General features: G+C 45.1%; 1 protein-coding gene across 1 annotated transcript; it reads right to left on the reverse strand.

The window, feature by feature from the left end:
* Positions 1 to 430: 430 nt before the first annotated feature.
* Positions 431 to 14,633, reverse strand: LOC148684466 (O-acyltransferase like protein-like). Its single transcript, XM_088653191.1, has 11 exons — positions 14,459 to 14,633; positions 13,389 to 13,559; positions 11,739 to 11,841; positions 10,341 to 10,442; positions 8,204 to 8,369; positions 8,015 to 8,094; positions 6,886 to 6,999; positions 6,232 to 6,361; positions 3,946 to 4,129; positions 3,274 to 3,416; positions 431 to 2,258 (listed from the first exon to the last, which is right to left on the reverse strand). The coding sequence occupies exons 1-11, from the start codon at positions 14,631 to 14,633 to the stop codon at positions 2,127 to 2,129; spliced, it is 1,500 nt and encodes a 499-aa protein (XP_088509317.1). The 3' UTR covers positions 431 to 2,126.
* Between the last annotated feature and the right edge of the window lie 791 nt (positions 14,634 to 15,424).

Here is a 15,424-nt window from a genome sequence, read left to right on the forward strand (position 1 = left end):
TTCCAGCTAAGAAAAGAACTTTATTCTAAGATGCCCATTTTGATATTTTTACTCTAAAATATATACTAACCTTTTCCACGTGAGTTTGATCCCCATGAGACAGCTGCATATTTCTGCACTGCAGGGGCGTGTACAAGATGATCCTTAGGGTCCCTTCCAACTGTACAATTCTAGGTTCTACATACAAAATGCCGTTTATTCCCAAGGCAATGTGTTTATTAGCATCAGGTCAAGAGGAGCAAACTCCCATTTTTTCCCTGTAGCCAGGAGGGTGCTATGATTTAAATTGCGGGGTTCCTAAAGTGGGAGGAAACATCCCCCAGTGAGGGGTGTTAAGATGACCTGGGGGGGGGGGATGTCTTGCCAAAGGCAAGGTAGTTCTTTTAAAATGAGATTCAGAAGCAATACAAAACACACAAGTGAGTGAGAAGATTAAATATTTTATTGTAAAACAGTGGGCAATGTATAGGATACCGAGCAAGGACTTCAATCTGCCACTTGGAAGCCCTCGAGAAGCGGTGAAGTGACTCCCCCAGGTAGCCTCAGTTTGCATGGCCCTGCGGCCAATCAGTCCATGCACGAGCTTTCAGGAAACTCTGCCCAAACCATCCGATTTTATAGATAACCTGTGTGGATTCCAAAACTGGCTGCGTGCAATCATCCATTAGCCACCCCCTCCCAATGCCTCACTTTCTCAAAACAATGTCCAACATCAAAGAAGGTACCCAGCATTATCTTCTACAACTGATTAAGGCAGCTGGGGGGGTCACTTCCTCCCAACATTCTCAAGACATTAAAGACTGTTCTCACACCATCAAAGAACTTAACAATAGCAAGGGAGGGGGAAGGAACAGAGGTAGGAAGGGTAACCATGTCTGATGCATTTCCCATACAGGGGAGGGCACTAAGAGGCAAGCAGGTGGGGGTGGGGTGGGAGGTGTGAATGACTATCAGACTCTAAAAAGCTGGCATCACTGGATAGTGTTCCTGTACTGAAATTTTGTTGTTTAGTCGTTTAGTCGTGTCCGACTCTTTGTGACCCCATGGACCAGAGCCCGCCAGGCACTCCTGTCTTCCACTGCCTCCCACAGCTTGGTCAGACTCATGTTGGTAGCTTCGAGAACACTGTCCAACCATCTCGTCCTCTGTCGTCCCCTTCTCCTTCTCCAAGGTCTTTTCCAGGGAGTCTTCTCTTCTCATGAGGTGACCAAAGCATTGGAACCTCAGCTTCACGATCTGTCCTTCCAGTGAGCACTCAGGGCTGATTTCCTTCAGAATGGATAGGTTTGATCTTCTTGCAGTCCATGGGACTCTCAAGAGTCTCCTCCAGCACCATAATTCAAAAGCATCAATTCTTCGGCGATCAGCCTTTTTTATGGTCCAGCTCTGACTTCCATACATCACTACTGGGAAAACCATAACTTTAACTAAATAGTTTTAATTGGATTTTGGATAAAATTAATTGTTACTGTTTTGAATTTTATTGTGTTATTATATTCCTTAGTGGGTCATGCAAACTGCTGTTGTGAATAATGCTTTTAATAGGGTTGGGGCACTGGGGGATGAGTTTATGGCGCCAAGGGGACAGCGGCCCGAAAAAGTTTAGGAACAACTGGTTTCAGTGAATGTAAAATGTGGAACAGCAGGGACTGAGAGTATTTCTTGTTTTTAACTAGGGTTGGCAAACCGTTTGTTCACTGTAACATGCCAGGAATGCAGAAGCAGTTGCAAAGCATGGAGTAGCAGAAATGAAGAGAAGAGGGGTGTTGGCTGTGTGCTTCACAATTGGCCATCTAAAGGGGAGGCCTGGCAAGACCATTAATTCCAGATTCTGAAATTCCCTAGCCACATCACTCCTGAAGAGCCTGGCGTGCAAATGTTCAGTGGAATTTGCTGCCAAGGAGTGTGGTGCAGTCTCCTTCTTTGGAGGTCTTTAAGCAGAGGCTTGACAGCCATCTGTCAGGAATGCTTTGATGGTGTTTCCTGCTTGGCAGGGGGTTGGACTGGATGGCCCTTGCGGTCTCTTCCAACTCTATGATTCTATCTTCAGCAGAAGAGCCTCTCCTTCAAAGGGAAAAGGTATGGTGGGGAGAGTTAAAGACATCACACCTTTCCTGCTTCCTCCTTCACAGTTGAACCACTTGTCGGCAGACGCAAGCCACAGCCCGCCTTAACGCTTGCAGAGGCATCTCAACCATCACCGTCAATGCCAGCCCAACCATGAATGTCATCAGGCAGTGTCCAAGGAACAGATAGAACTAAAAACATAAGTGCAAACGGAAATAAGGGCAGATCTGTTAAGCATAATTGTTCAACTGCACACTGAAATGGAGAACAGGTATATGCATATTGCGGAAAGGGTTTAACATTGGGACATGCCACTGAAGCTCTCTGAGCTCTAACAGGTTGATAATTAATCAACTGGTGTTCTCTGCTAGCTCTCACGTGAGTGTTTAACCTTAGATAGGGCTGCCATACATCCAGAATTCCCAAGACATATCCAGTATTCGTACTTCAGAAATTGGGTCAGGGCGGAATTTCCAAAAATTGATTAAATGTCTGGGGAAACCCAGGCGTATGGCAACCCATGTCAGAAGTGTGGTTATTTTGGTGACTTTCATAGAAAAATAGTTCATAAACCTTCAATTTGGGGTTGTTGATTTTTTTTTTGCAAAAAAAGGTCAACAAATTTTGTTTCCAGATTTGAAATATGACAACCGAGCCTTAGATCATGCGATTAAGGTATTCATTTTCAAATCTCCATTTTGAAAAGGAGTTGCCTCTTAGTCTTTTGTTCCCAGGCAAAGCCATAGAAAGATGTGATAATGACGCCTCTCCAGGAGCAACATAGCCTTAGGCTGGATGCAGGCTATGGGAAAAACAGAGCTTTGGTTTTTTTCTCTGATCGTAATGCAGTTCGGCAGCCATGTAATGTGCTCATCCCCCCCAAAAAAATACCATACTAGGGTAAATGTGCATAAAAGTGTATATATTAGCGAAAATAACATACCAAAGTGTATTAGATTACGGAAAACCCTTTGAAAGAATGTGTGCGTTTGGCAAAACTTCACACAGAAATGTGAAATTCGCACTGAAAGGCTGACAAATTTTCAAGAGGGGTTTTTTTTAAAAAAAACAACAACACAAAAATCTCAAATTGCTGCAGAAATGCAAGGAACTGAATGGAAAATTTGGAAAATCGAGATCCTGAAGAGAACCGAAACTGACAGATCCATCTAATCTAATCCATCTAATCTAATCTTAATCACTCACCATATTCATGTCCGAGTAGTGCATGGACGTTTCTTGAAGTCCATTATACAACAAAATCAACATTGGGTGGACCAAGTAGCAGGCGTAGCTGATTTTGGCAACCACCAACCAGAAGCCCCATGAAAGCATCCAATTGATGAAACCTAAAGGGTAAAGGTAAAGGTACCCCCTGACCATTAGGTCCAGTCACGGACAACTCTGGGGTTGCGGCGCTCATCTCGCTCTATAGGCCGAGGGAGCCGGTGTTTGTCCGCAGACAGCTTCCGGGTCATGTGGCCAGCATGACTAAGCCGCTTCTGGCGAACCAGAGCAGCACATGGAAACACCGTTTACCTTCCCGCCGGAGAGGTACCTATTTTTCTACTTGCAATTTGACGTGCTTTCGAACTGCTAGGTGGGCAGGAGCTGGGACCGAGCAACGGGAACTCACCCCGTCGCGGGGATTCAAGCTACCGACCTTCCATTGGCAAGCCCTAGGCTCTGTGGTTTAGACCACAGTGAATCACAAATCTTTACAGTCCCAGTTGTGGTGTAGTGGTTAGAGTATCGGATCGGAACCTGGGAGACCAAGGTTCGAATCCCCACTCCTGAGGGCCAGGTGGGGAGGCTCTGAGAGTCACATTCGCCCCACTGCCCGGGCGTGAGGTTCCCCACTCCTGCTCTATAGAGTACCTCCATAGCCTTCCTCGCACGCAAAAATGATCCACCCCACAGCGATAGCCCACACCGTCCGGTGAGTAGCTTGGTAAATGGCTGCGGCGGGTGAGTAGTCGAGGGGGTCTTGTAACGTATAGGCCAAAGCAACTACCATAAACATGGAAAATGTTGCAGAAAGCCATCCGATGGAAGCCTGTACCTGCGGAAACACGAGAACGAGACGTTTGATTGCATCTTAGTTCATTAGGACAATTCCACCTGACTCTGGTCCTTTTGTCAAATCTGGGGTAAGCGACTTTGCTTCTCTTTCAATGGAATGTTCAGGGCTTCTCTTCCTGTCTCTTCTGTCCATATCTGCCAAGTCTCCCGTTTTCCCCGGGAAACCCCCGTTTTTACTTACCTTTTCCCGGTGGTCCCCCATATCACGTTGTCTCCAGTTTTTCTCCGTTATTTTCTCCTGCCGGCGGCCATTTTTTCTGATTTGCCCTTCTATGGGCACAAAAAATGGCCACCACCGGCTTCAAAAGTCACATCTACGCATGACCGGAAGTGCGTAGATGCGACTTCCGGTGTCGGCGGTGGCCATTTTGGTGGCCATAGATGGGCGGGGCGACACCGGAAGTTGCGTCAACGCACTTTCGGTCATGCGTAGAAGCTACTTTTGAAGCCGGCGGTGGCCATTTTTGGTGCCCATAGAAGGGCAAAGCGACACTGGAAGTTACGTCGACGCAACTTCCGGTGTCACATGGCTGCCGGTCCTGGATTCTGCAGTCCGGGACTTGGAAAGTAAGCTTCTGTCATGGACAGACTTTGGTAACATCGTCATCATCATCATCATCATCATCATTATTTTGCACCCCCCTCAGCTCAGTGCCCTGTGCATGGTAAGAAGAGTTTGGATTTGATATCCCGCTTTATCACTACCCGAAGGAGTCTCAAAGCGGCTAACAATCTCCTTTCCCCTCCTCCCCCACAACAGACACCCTGTGAGGTGGGTGGGGCTGAGAGACTTCAGAGAAGTGTGACTAGCCCAAGGTCACCCAGCAGCTGCATGTGGAGGAGCGGAGACGCAAACCCGGCTTCCCAGATTACAAGTCTACCACTCTTAACCACTACACCACACTGGCTCTCAATTGCATGCAGTGTCCTAAATCCAGCGCTGCCTCTGTCAGCTGTTACAATGCCTTGCTGGTGGTCTCTCTCCATGCTCCTCTCAATGGATGTTTTGTTATTGAAATTCTACCCAATATTGATCCAGAGTAGATTCCAATGTATAGCTAACAGAGTAAAAACTTAAACACGTTGCAGGATTCCCCAAAAAATAGACCAGAGGCAATTTCATCCAGCAGAGCTTTACTGCTTCTGAAGGCAAATGAGCATAATGGTCACAAATCCAATACGTTCAGGATTTGCCCTGTCCGTAAGAAATCTTGTTGCAGCAGACTTAACAAACTTACAATAACTTTAAACACTATCAGAACACCACACCAGAAGGAAAGGAGATAGAAAGAGAAAGTGAAACCCAGGCTCCTTCTGGCCCTAACTTTTATAGTCAACATGACCTTGACAGCACAGATAACAGTACCAAGTTTAAGCCAGCTGTACTCAACTTCTCTGAAGGCAGGGGCGTAGGAAGATAGGGGTGGGGGTGGTGCGCCCCGAGCGAAGCGATCCCAGGGGCGCCATCGCCGCTGCCTGCCCCGCCCCCAAAATGTGTGCCACGTCACTGGGGGCAGCGCGCCTGCTCTCCACCCCCGGTGACGGAGCATGAAGCTCCGAGGCTGTCTGAAGGAATAACCCAAACATCACGGACCTTTTGCTTGTTTCTTTCACACAGAGAAGCTTTCAGAACCCTCTTGAATTAAGTAGAATAGGAAAGATCTCTACACATCAGATCAATACTTTCTGCACTAAGAAATGCAAACTCCATCTCCGACATAAATGGTTGAGGCAGCCAATCAGAAATTGCTCAGGAGGATGGTCCCACCTTCCTAATGGGTTTTGACAAAAGAGCTAGCCAGTTCAGAGCAGCAGATTGTTGTAAATTAAAAATAGGGGGGGTGTTAAACGTGGGGAAAGGATCAGAAATAAAACAACAACAAATGCATTCTCAGAAGGGATCCAGAGTTCCAGATATTCTGAATGGCACTGTTGGTCATATTGGAATACGACACAAACCTCACCAAAACTGTCCCAGATTTCTTTGGAGGAGGCCACCACAGTTAAAAGGGTTTAAAATCAATACACATTTTGTTTTGTAGATAGGTTCCCAAATGTTTGTTAAACACGCCCTCCATTTACCTTGTTCCTTAGGACTGGGGTTTGCTGCTGGTTCATGTACAACCCAAGAAAAATGCCAACCAGAAATGGACCGTATCGGCAGTAAGGTTTTGAGTAATACTCTGTGAAATACATCACAGTGGCCGTTTTCCTGCAAGTATATTGGAAACGGGTTATAAAAAGATTATACGGAAGGCTTGAAGGGAGAGAAAGAGCATTCACAGATAACTATTCCTAACTAAAAACATTTGGCAAATGACTCAGATGGAATGATTCTCCTGACGTAAAATATATGAGAACCAAGTCTGAATATTGCTGCTGTTAACAAACGTGGCACAACCCAAGTGTTCTGCTCTGAAAGGAAGTGTGATAACACCACCTGTTTATTTGCTTCTCAAAATTCACAGGTTTTGCCTTTTAAAAAAAAATCAGTTGGGAGAAAAACACATTAGGCAGATGAAGTGAGTCAGTCAGATGAAATCTCCATCAAGGGCAATTTTATTCTCAGGGTGCCATTCCAACTTCTGTTTCCAAAAATTCAAGAACCTCGGACATACCCCGTAGCATGCAGAGAGTTACTTTCTCTTGATGAATTAGATTCCTGACTGGGTTTTGGATCTCTCCCAGCATATTATTGTGACCTATTATTGAAGGGGGCAGTTTCAAGAACCTTACCTCATATCATGAGGATTTGCAACAGGAAGCCTGTAGAACGACGACAGCAGGGCTGTCACTGTAAAAGTTGTCAGGAACAGCAAAGTCCCCAAAATGATAATTCCTTGCTTGCTCCTGCCAAAAAAACCCCAGAAATATAAGCAACAGATAAGCAACAGATGGGCCCTTTTGGGGGGGGGTTGAAAATTCACACTCTAATTATACACCTGCATGCATTCAGTTTGGAAGAAACAAAGCGACAGACCAAATGGGTCCCATTTGGTACAGTTTTCTCATGTTCTAAAACAAATTCACAGAGATACAGATGATAAAAGGTAAGGTAAAGGACCCCTGGATGGTTAAGTCCAGTCAAAGGCGACTATGGGGTTGCGGCGCTCATCTTGCTTTCAGGCCGAGGGAGCTGGCGTTTGTACACAGACAGCTTGCCGGGTCACGTGGCCAGCATGACTAAACCGCTTCTGGCGCAACAGAACACGGTGACAGAAACCAGAGTGCACGGAAACGCCGTTTACCTTCCAACTGCAGCGATACCTATTTATCTACTTGCACTGGCGTGCTTTTGAACTGCTACGTTGGCAGGAGCTGGGACAGAGCAACGGGAGCTCACCCCATCATGGGGATTCGAACCGCTGACCTTCTGATCAGCAAATCCAAGAGACTCTGATCCGTGCCTCCCATGTGGGGTGAAGGGGTCTTAGATCCCTCTGGTGGCAGTAACAGCAGAAGGCTGGGCAGGCTTTTCTGGAAACTGTCATTCTTCCCTGCCCCACACCCTGTTTTAAATGTGCTATTTATAGTTGACTTCACTTAGCAATGTTTGGTTTTTTAAAAAATGTTTGGCTTTTTGTTAACTTTGTTTGTTGTTAAATATGTATTCTGTAGTTGACCTCCTTTGCAATGTTTTATTTTGAAATCTTTAAGATAATATTTTAGCTTTCTGTTAATTATGTTGCTTTGACTGTATTTGACTTTCTTCAGAAATGTTTGATTCTGGATTGTTTTGTTGACGTTTTAATATACTGCAAACTGCTTTGAGGTTTTTCTTAAAAATACAAAGCGGTATAGAAATCAAATCAATAAATTACGAGTGAACCTCGTGGTGGATGTTCATTGCCTGAGAAGTACTCACCTCATGGAAATATAGACCAGCAGAGGTGTTGTGAAATAAAACTGGAAATCATTTGCAAGATACCACGTCCATCCGTTGCACTGAAAACGGGGTGGGAATGGGAAGACAAATATATACTTTAAAAATATATTACTTAAAATACATATTATGACACGATGCCCCAATAAATATTCCATTGTACAGACTTACTGACTCTTGCCCAGCGATGACGTTGTTGATCAGCAATAGGTTGGCCCACCATGTCCTTCTACAGTTATCAACCTCGAGTTTCGAGAGCTCCCACAAAGTTCCCCAAGGAGCGACAGAGTACAAGCCGATTAAAAGGCACAAGGAATATATATGCAGTGGCTGAAGCCTGCAAACACAAGAGCGGATGTGGTCAGGTTGCATGCAGGCACACAGTTCTCAGCACCTTGTTAAACAAATTCATACCTGATTGCATTTGCAAAGCAGACTCTCTTCCCTTAAACGTCATCCCTGCATTCCTTTGCAAGCCCAGCTCAATAGCAAACTGCAGTGATTAATAGTACAGTGGTACCTAGGTTCTCAAACTTAATCCGTTCCGGAAGTCCGTTCCAAAACCAAAGCGTTCCAAAACCAAGGCGCGCTTTCCCATAGAAAGTAATGCAAAACTTTTAAAAGCAACCCCTAAAACAGCAATTTAATACGAATTTTGCTACCTAAAGAGACCCTTGATCCATAAAATGAAAGCAATAAATAATGTGCTGCAGTCACACAATCAATCAATCAATCAATCAATCAATCAGTAGCTGAACTGGGTTCCGCACAGAAACAAAACAACAAAGCCACAAAAACTGAAACACAAAATAAATAGCAAAGCAGACAGACCTCAGCGTAACACTCAAAACGGAAGTGTGGCACTCAAAACGGAGCACATTTGGCTTTTGAAAAAAGTTCCCAAACTGGAACAATTACGGTACTTCCGAGTTTGCAGTGTTTGGGTTCCAGGTTGTTTGAGTACCAAGGCGTTTGAGAACCAAGGTACCACTGTATGTCTCTTTTTTAAAGGAAGGAAGGAAGGAAAGATATTTCTTGCATCTAAACTTCCTGGGAATCATAGAATCATATAATTGTAGAGTTGGAAGGGACCATGAGAGTCATCTAGTCCAACCCCCTGCAATGCAGGAATATTTTTGCCCAACATGGGGCTTGAACCCACAACCCTGAGATAAAGAGCCTCATGCTCTACTGACTGAGATATGCCAGGTCTAGTGGAGAAAATGTACTTCGCAGCTGAACCGTTCCATTTAAACCATTAATCTAACTTCCCTTCTCAGGTGAATGTTACATTGCTATTGGAAAATCCAACGTTTTTTAAGTTCAATGTTTAAGACACAGCGATCCATCATTATGCCTTCCACTAGGCTTGCAACTTCCATCACCCCCAACCGTTGGCTGATGGGAGTTCTGGCCCAACAAGATTTGCAGGGTGTCACGTGTGCTATCGTAGAGGTTTCAGGCCCAGGGGCCAAGTGCCCGCCAGACCTCTCTATATGGCCCTTGGGTCTCTCCCCAGGCCACACCCTCTCTTTCCAGGACTGGCTCATTCACCAGCCCTTCTCAATTTGCCTAGTTAGAATGTATCCTTGGACTGTGATTAAGCCTGTTGTGTGCCATGATGGAGAGTTGCATGCATGTATGTGGTGCTGTGGTCTAAACCACAGAGCCTAGGGCTTGCCGATCAGAAGGTCGGCGGTTCGAATCCCCGCGACGGGGTGAGCTCCCGTTGCTCGGTCCCTGCTCCTGCCCACCTAGCAGTTCAAAAGCACGTCAAAGTGCAAGTAGATAAATAGGTACCTCTCCAGTGGGAAGGAAAACAGCGTTTCTGTGCGCTGCTCTGGTTCGCCAGAAGCGGCTTAGTCATGCTGGCCACATGACCTGGAAGCTGTACGCCTGCTCCCTCGGCCAGTAAAGCGAGATGAGTGCCGCAACCCCAGAGTCAGTCACAACTGGACCTAATGGTCAGGGCTCCCTTTTACCTTTATGTGTGTATTTTTTTTTAAAAAAAAAACCCCACTGACTTCTGCATAGCTGGAATGTCTCATACTGCACGAAGGAAAGAGTCACACTCATTGCTGCACCCATATTTGCCTCTGGCTCCACCCTGTGACCCTTGGAAATGGGGCCCTCAGGATGAAGAATGTTCCCCGCCACTGGCTCAGTGGTATATGCTAATATACTCACAACTCCCTCAAACTCTTAAATAGGGGAGGCAAATATCACCTCGGGCACCAGCAAGGCTAACGACAAATGACTTTCTTTGTGCCCATTTTGCTAAATGGATCAAACCCTCACAAACGGTTACCGGAAATATCGGCGCCACAGGTACTTCGCTGTGAGGCGAAAGGTGATCCGTTTTTCAGAGAGATTCAACATGTTCAAAAAGGACTGGCAGCTCAAAAAGCCACTGAGGAGAAAAAGAGCTGAGGTTTAATTGCTTGTTCTAAAGCAGGCATCCCCAAACTTCGGCCCTCCAGATGTTTTGGACTACAATTCCCATCTTCCCTGACCACTGGTCCTGTTAGCTAGGGATCATGGGAGTTGTAGGCCAAAACATCTGGAGGGCCGCAGTTTGGGGATGCCTGTTCTAAAGCCTCTGTCCTTCAGTTTTCTTTCCAAACAGAGGTATTCAAAGTGGTGAACAAAAACAAGCCCCACCCCCAAAATAAAAATAAACTCAAATGCAATAATACAGGAAAACACACAGCGTTACAATGATGTAATACCCAAAACTAAATAGCCAGAATGAAGGGGGGGGGACACAGTAGACATCACAACGTAATAAGCAACAGACTCAAAACCCTGTTGAAAAATATATATCCTCAGACATCACGAAACATGGACAAAGAGAGGGCGCAGTTTGTGTGATCACAACAGTCCGTGGTGAAGGTGCCAGTTCAAACAATCAGGGATCCCACCTAACCCTGGCTGTCCAATGTGATCCAGTCCAGTGCCAAGGGCCTTCTGGTTCCCTCACAATGAGAAGCCAAGTTACAGGGAACCAGGCAGAGGGCCTTCTCGGTAGTGGCACCCGCTCTATGGAACGCCCTTCCACCAGATGTCAAAGAGAAAAACAACTAACCAGACTTTTAGGAGACATCTGAAGGCAGCCCTGTTTAGGGAGGCTTTTAATGTTTAAGAGATTATTGTATTTTAATACTTCTGTTGGAAGCCATCCAGAGTGGCTGGGGAAACTCAGCCAGATGGGCGGGGTATAAATATTATTATTATTATTATTATTATTATTATTATTATTATTATTATTATTATCCCTATGGCACAAGGCTGACCTGCCCATGGGGCAAGGCGAGGCAGTTGCCTCAGGGCGGCAGGCTCCTGATAAATGGGAGGGGTGGCAGATCTGGCCTCCCTCCATGGAGTCTGCCCTGGGCCTGTTGGCCTCTGTTGCCGCCATGCGCCTTCTCCCCCAGGGGCGGGGGGTGGGGGTCAAGTAGGTGAGCAGCAAAGGAGGCGGCAGAGGCAGGGAGCATGGACTACCAGCAGGATCAATTGCCCTTCAGGTCCTGCATGAACAAAACACCTGTTGTTGTGCAGTGCTTCTTCAAATAATTACCAGGGAATAATTCTCATGTTCCACATTTATAGACTTTGCAAGGTTCACCACCATGAGATGTTAGATGGTTATTTTTTATTTAAAAATAATAATTGAGGGAGGAAAAACGTCTAATAACATCTCACTTACCTGATGAGAAAAAATGTGTCAACGCCTAAATAAAATGGCCCACTTAGAGAATATATGTAAACAGGGTTTTTAAGCACTTTAGCTTCCCATTCCAACTCATTATCTGTTGTAACATATAAGGGAGAGAGAGAGAGAGAGAGAGAGAGAGAGAGAGAGAGAGAGAGAGAGAGAGAGAGAGAGAGAAAACAGTCAGGAGATATTTGGAAATTTACTTAACTCAAGCATATCTCTGCAAACGAAGAGAAACATGGAACAAATCAGGTCCAATTGTGTCCATTTGTGGTTTTTTTTTTTTTAAAAAAAAAGTTCCCTTACTCTCACTTAAAATATTTCCAAAGCAGCTTACAAATATTAGCAGTTCAAATAATGGATCTTTGAATGCTGTTCAGACTATGGCATTCATACTTTATGTTAGGGCTAGACTTTGCAAATACAGTGCCCTACTGATGTTTTCATGTCCCTTGGAAGTTTACGGGAACTATTTGTTAGACAGAGGATGTTTTGAAATGTTAGAACTGCTGCTCCTCTGCAGCTAAAAGGGATGAGTGTGTGCGCCTGTCTTGAAGACTGAGATATTGGATTGAAATTGGGGCAACCCAGGAAACAATCACACAACCTCCTGTGCCCATTCAAAGGCGAGGAAGAAAAGATACAAAACGCACTGTAATGCGATTATCCTCCTTGAAGACTGAGGTGCTGGAATGAAAATTGGCATGTGTCTGGTGCCACTAGATGGAACTAGATTTGGTTATATCTGGGACACTGAGTCAGCAGTGTCCTGTTGTTGGTTTGTTCTTGTTCAAGATAGACAATGAAGTTCTTGTCGAAGTTGTTAATCCTTCTTTTACAGAATATATGTTCAGGAAACTCTTCCAAATCTTATTGTTTTACAACATTTATATCTCACATTTCCAAAATGTCCAAGGCAGCGAAGAAAGACAAAGAAACACACTATATATCTAAGAGGTGAGAACTCAGGGGCTTCCAGATATTGTTGTACTCCAGTTCCCATCAGCCCTGGCTAACAGCTTCAATGGATGGGGATAATGGGAGTTGGAGTTCAGCAACATCTGGAGAGCCACAGGTTCCCTGCCTCTGAAATTACACACACAGAGAGAGGGGGGGAGGGAGGGAGGGAGAGAGGGAGGGAAACACACAGAGAGAAATACGTAGAGGAAAGCTTTGAAATCCTATCAACCAAAGTTCAGAAGCAAACAGGTCTTCCACAGTGTGGGGGAAGAACATCAGGTTCTTCTCTCTGAAGCAGAGAATCACCAAGTTTTGGTTTGGTCACGGAAAAGGTCCTTTCCAGTTCAAACAGCAGCTCAGCCTCCTTACAATCATTCTTAAAGGACACAGGAAAGATGTGAAATGCCCTGAATGAGATATATTAAGTGAGGACTCTCGTTGTTCTTTACAACTCTGTATTGAACAAATCTCATTGCCCCTACATAACTGATCGCCCTGTCAAACCCCCACCCCACCCCCAAGCCAGGGCTATTTAGCAGCAAGTCACAGCCTATGAACTGCAATCCCAAGTGTCAAATATGGAATAAAACAGCAGTTGAAATGAGTAGTGAGTTCATAAAGAGAACACTGTGGTTCCTTTAAAAACAGAAATATATCTGCCTTTGTAACTTCAGCTCATACCTAAATTCTGCCACGCTGTCATTTGACTTGTATGCCCAGAAATCACCCACAAGAGACTCAGCCCTCGGATACCATTTAGAGCCAAGGAGACTTCTTTACAGGGCTTCGTCAGCCAAATGGCCGAGAGATGGTTTTGCAAGGAAAAACACTTCAGAACGCAGTCCAAGGTACCTAAGAATATTAAAGCAGCATAAATTAATTCATAACACCATGTAGATTAGAGATGTTCTTCCGTCTAGAGTGAAGAAAGAGTCCTCTTTGGAAAGCATGTACACACTTAACTCCGTGGGGCTTACTTCTGAGAAGACCTGCATGGGATCGCATTTTAAGACTGGCAGGTGATGGGGGATAATTAATGGACAAACAGCTTCCAAAACAAACAGCGGCTCTTTTCTTCCAGCTTCATAGGCTGCACTTGGGAGCCACATCCATCTGCAAAGGGGAAGCCTGTGCAATGATTATTGCTAGCCCCACAGGACTTCCCCCTTCTCTGCTCCGGAGGGTTGGGGGAGAAACTCAGAACAGATTGGGGGGGGGGGCTGTGTGTGAGTGGAGGAGAGATAGAGATTGTTCCTTGGTGCTACACGGAATACAACTCAATACCTTTCAAAATTCGTTTTGGATAGATTGCCACATAGAAACCTGAAACGGAATTTTTAATCCTCCTAAAATGATCCTGAACCTGAACCCAAATGAACCCTGTGGGAGTTGAAGATTTCAGGGCTGGCTTCCCCCCGCCTCCTTGTCCTTGATTCTCTCTGTTGCCTTTCCTACTATCTCAAAACAGATTGTAAACTCATCAGGACAGAGACCTGCCCTCCCCACACCCCGCACTCTGTGATGCTTCCTGCTCACAGTAGGAAAAACAACATCACCATTACCCTAAAACATCACCTTCACCCTAAAAACAACGTCACCATTAAAAATAATGCAATGCCTACTTTGCTTCGAACCATTAAATGCAGCCAACGCTGTTGATACAGGTTCATGACTAGGTTTCCTCTCTGCTTTTGATTCCCTTGCATCTCTTGCAACGAAAGATGTGCTCCCGTAATTTGCAGGAGACAAACCGTCCGATGGCAATTCATTGCGCTTAGCCCTCTCCCATACATCAGCGGTGTAAATGGTTCCAATGATTGGCAAGATGATGAAGGAAACGCTAACAAACCTGGGAGGGAAATAGAAGTTCATTACTGCAGAGTGACTCTCGCTCCTGGGAGGCACGGTGTTCAGGGTCAGTTTCATGGCTAGGCTGAGACGCCCGCCCTCAGTACTTACAAACAAACCGCTACAAACACATCAATAGGGAAAAGGTCCTTAGCGCATCTGGCCACAGTCGGGAATGAGGCCGTTGAATTCACAGCGAACAGAGATGGAAAAGGCAATAGGAAAGAGATGGTCTTGAATTTAAATACACCTGTCAAGGAAGAATAAATTAATAATTCCACGGTCAGGATAATGGAGCCTTTTGTGATCGCAATTTCTACCAGCTTGTTCAACAGAGTAAGTGGAAACATTTGCTCTTTTAAGTCCCAGAATTTGTTTCTATTTGGCACAAAAGTTTTACTGCACATTTCCCCAAAAATAATAAACTTCCAGTGGCCTTAAGAAATGAATCTCTCACAAGCATCCCCTTTGATATGGAAGAAACAGAGTTGCCATAAGCCCATGAGAGGTCAGTTTAAGGGCCAGATTCCAGGTGACCAACAGTGACCTATGTCTTAGAACCTGAGGTCTGCTAAATGCTGTTGGACCCCAGCCAGCATGGCCAAGGGTCAGGGATGATGGGATATGGAGTTCTTCAGACGTTGGAGGGTTGCAGGATGGGGAAGACTAGCATACAGTGCAACCAGAAAAATGAAAGTATCAATTCTCCCTTTCAAAAGTACTTATAATGTTGTTTTTCCTGTTCTTTGTAAAAAACAAACAAAGAGGCCAATGCAAAATGAGAAGGAAGAAAAATAGGAGTAACAACTTAATCACATTGCAGGATTCCCAGAAAATAGACCAGAGGCTATTGTATTTCATCCAGCAGA

This window comes from Zootoca vivipara, chromosome 10, assembly GCF_965207765.1.
Source record: "Zootoca vivipara chromosome 10, rZooViv2.hap1.1, whole genome shotgun sequence".
NCBI classification, from domain to species: Eukaryota; Metazoa; Chordata; class Lepidosauria; order Squamata; family Lacertidae; genus Zootoca; species Zootoca vivipara.

Coding starts and splice junctions, on each gene's coding strand:
- LOC148684466 (XM_088653191.1), bottom strand. CDS start 14,633: ATGAAACTGACCCTGAACACCGTGCCTCCCAGGAGCGAGAGTCACTCT. Junction 8,370..10,340: donor CTGTGGCGCCGATATTTCCG/GTAACCGTTTGT, acceptor TTGTGTTTGCAG/GCTTCAGCCACTGCATATAT. Junction 3,417..3,945: donor GTGCGAGGAAGGCTATGGAG/GTACTCTATAGA, acceptor TTTACCCTTTAG/GTTTCATCAATTGGATGCTT.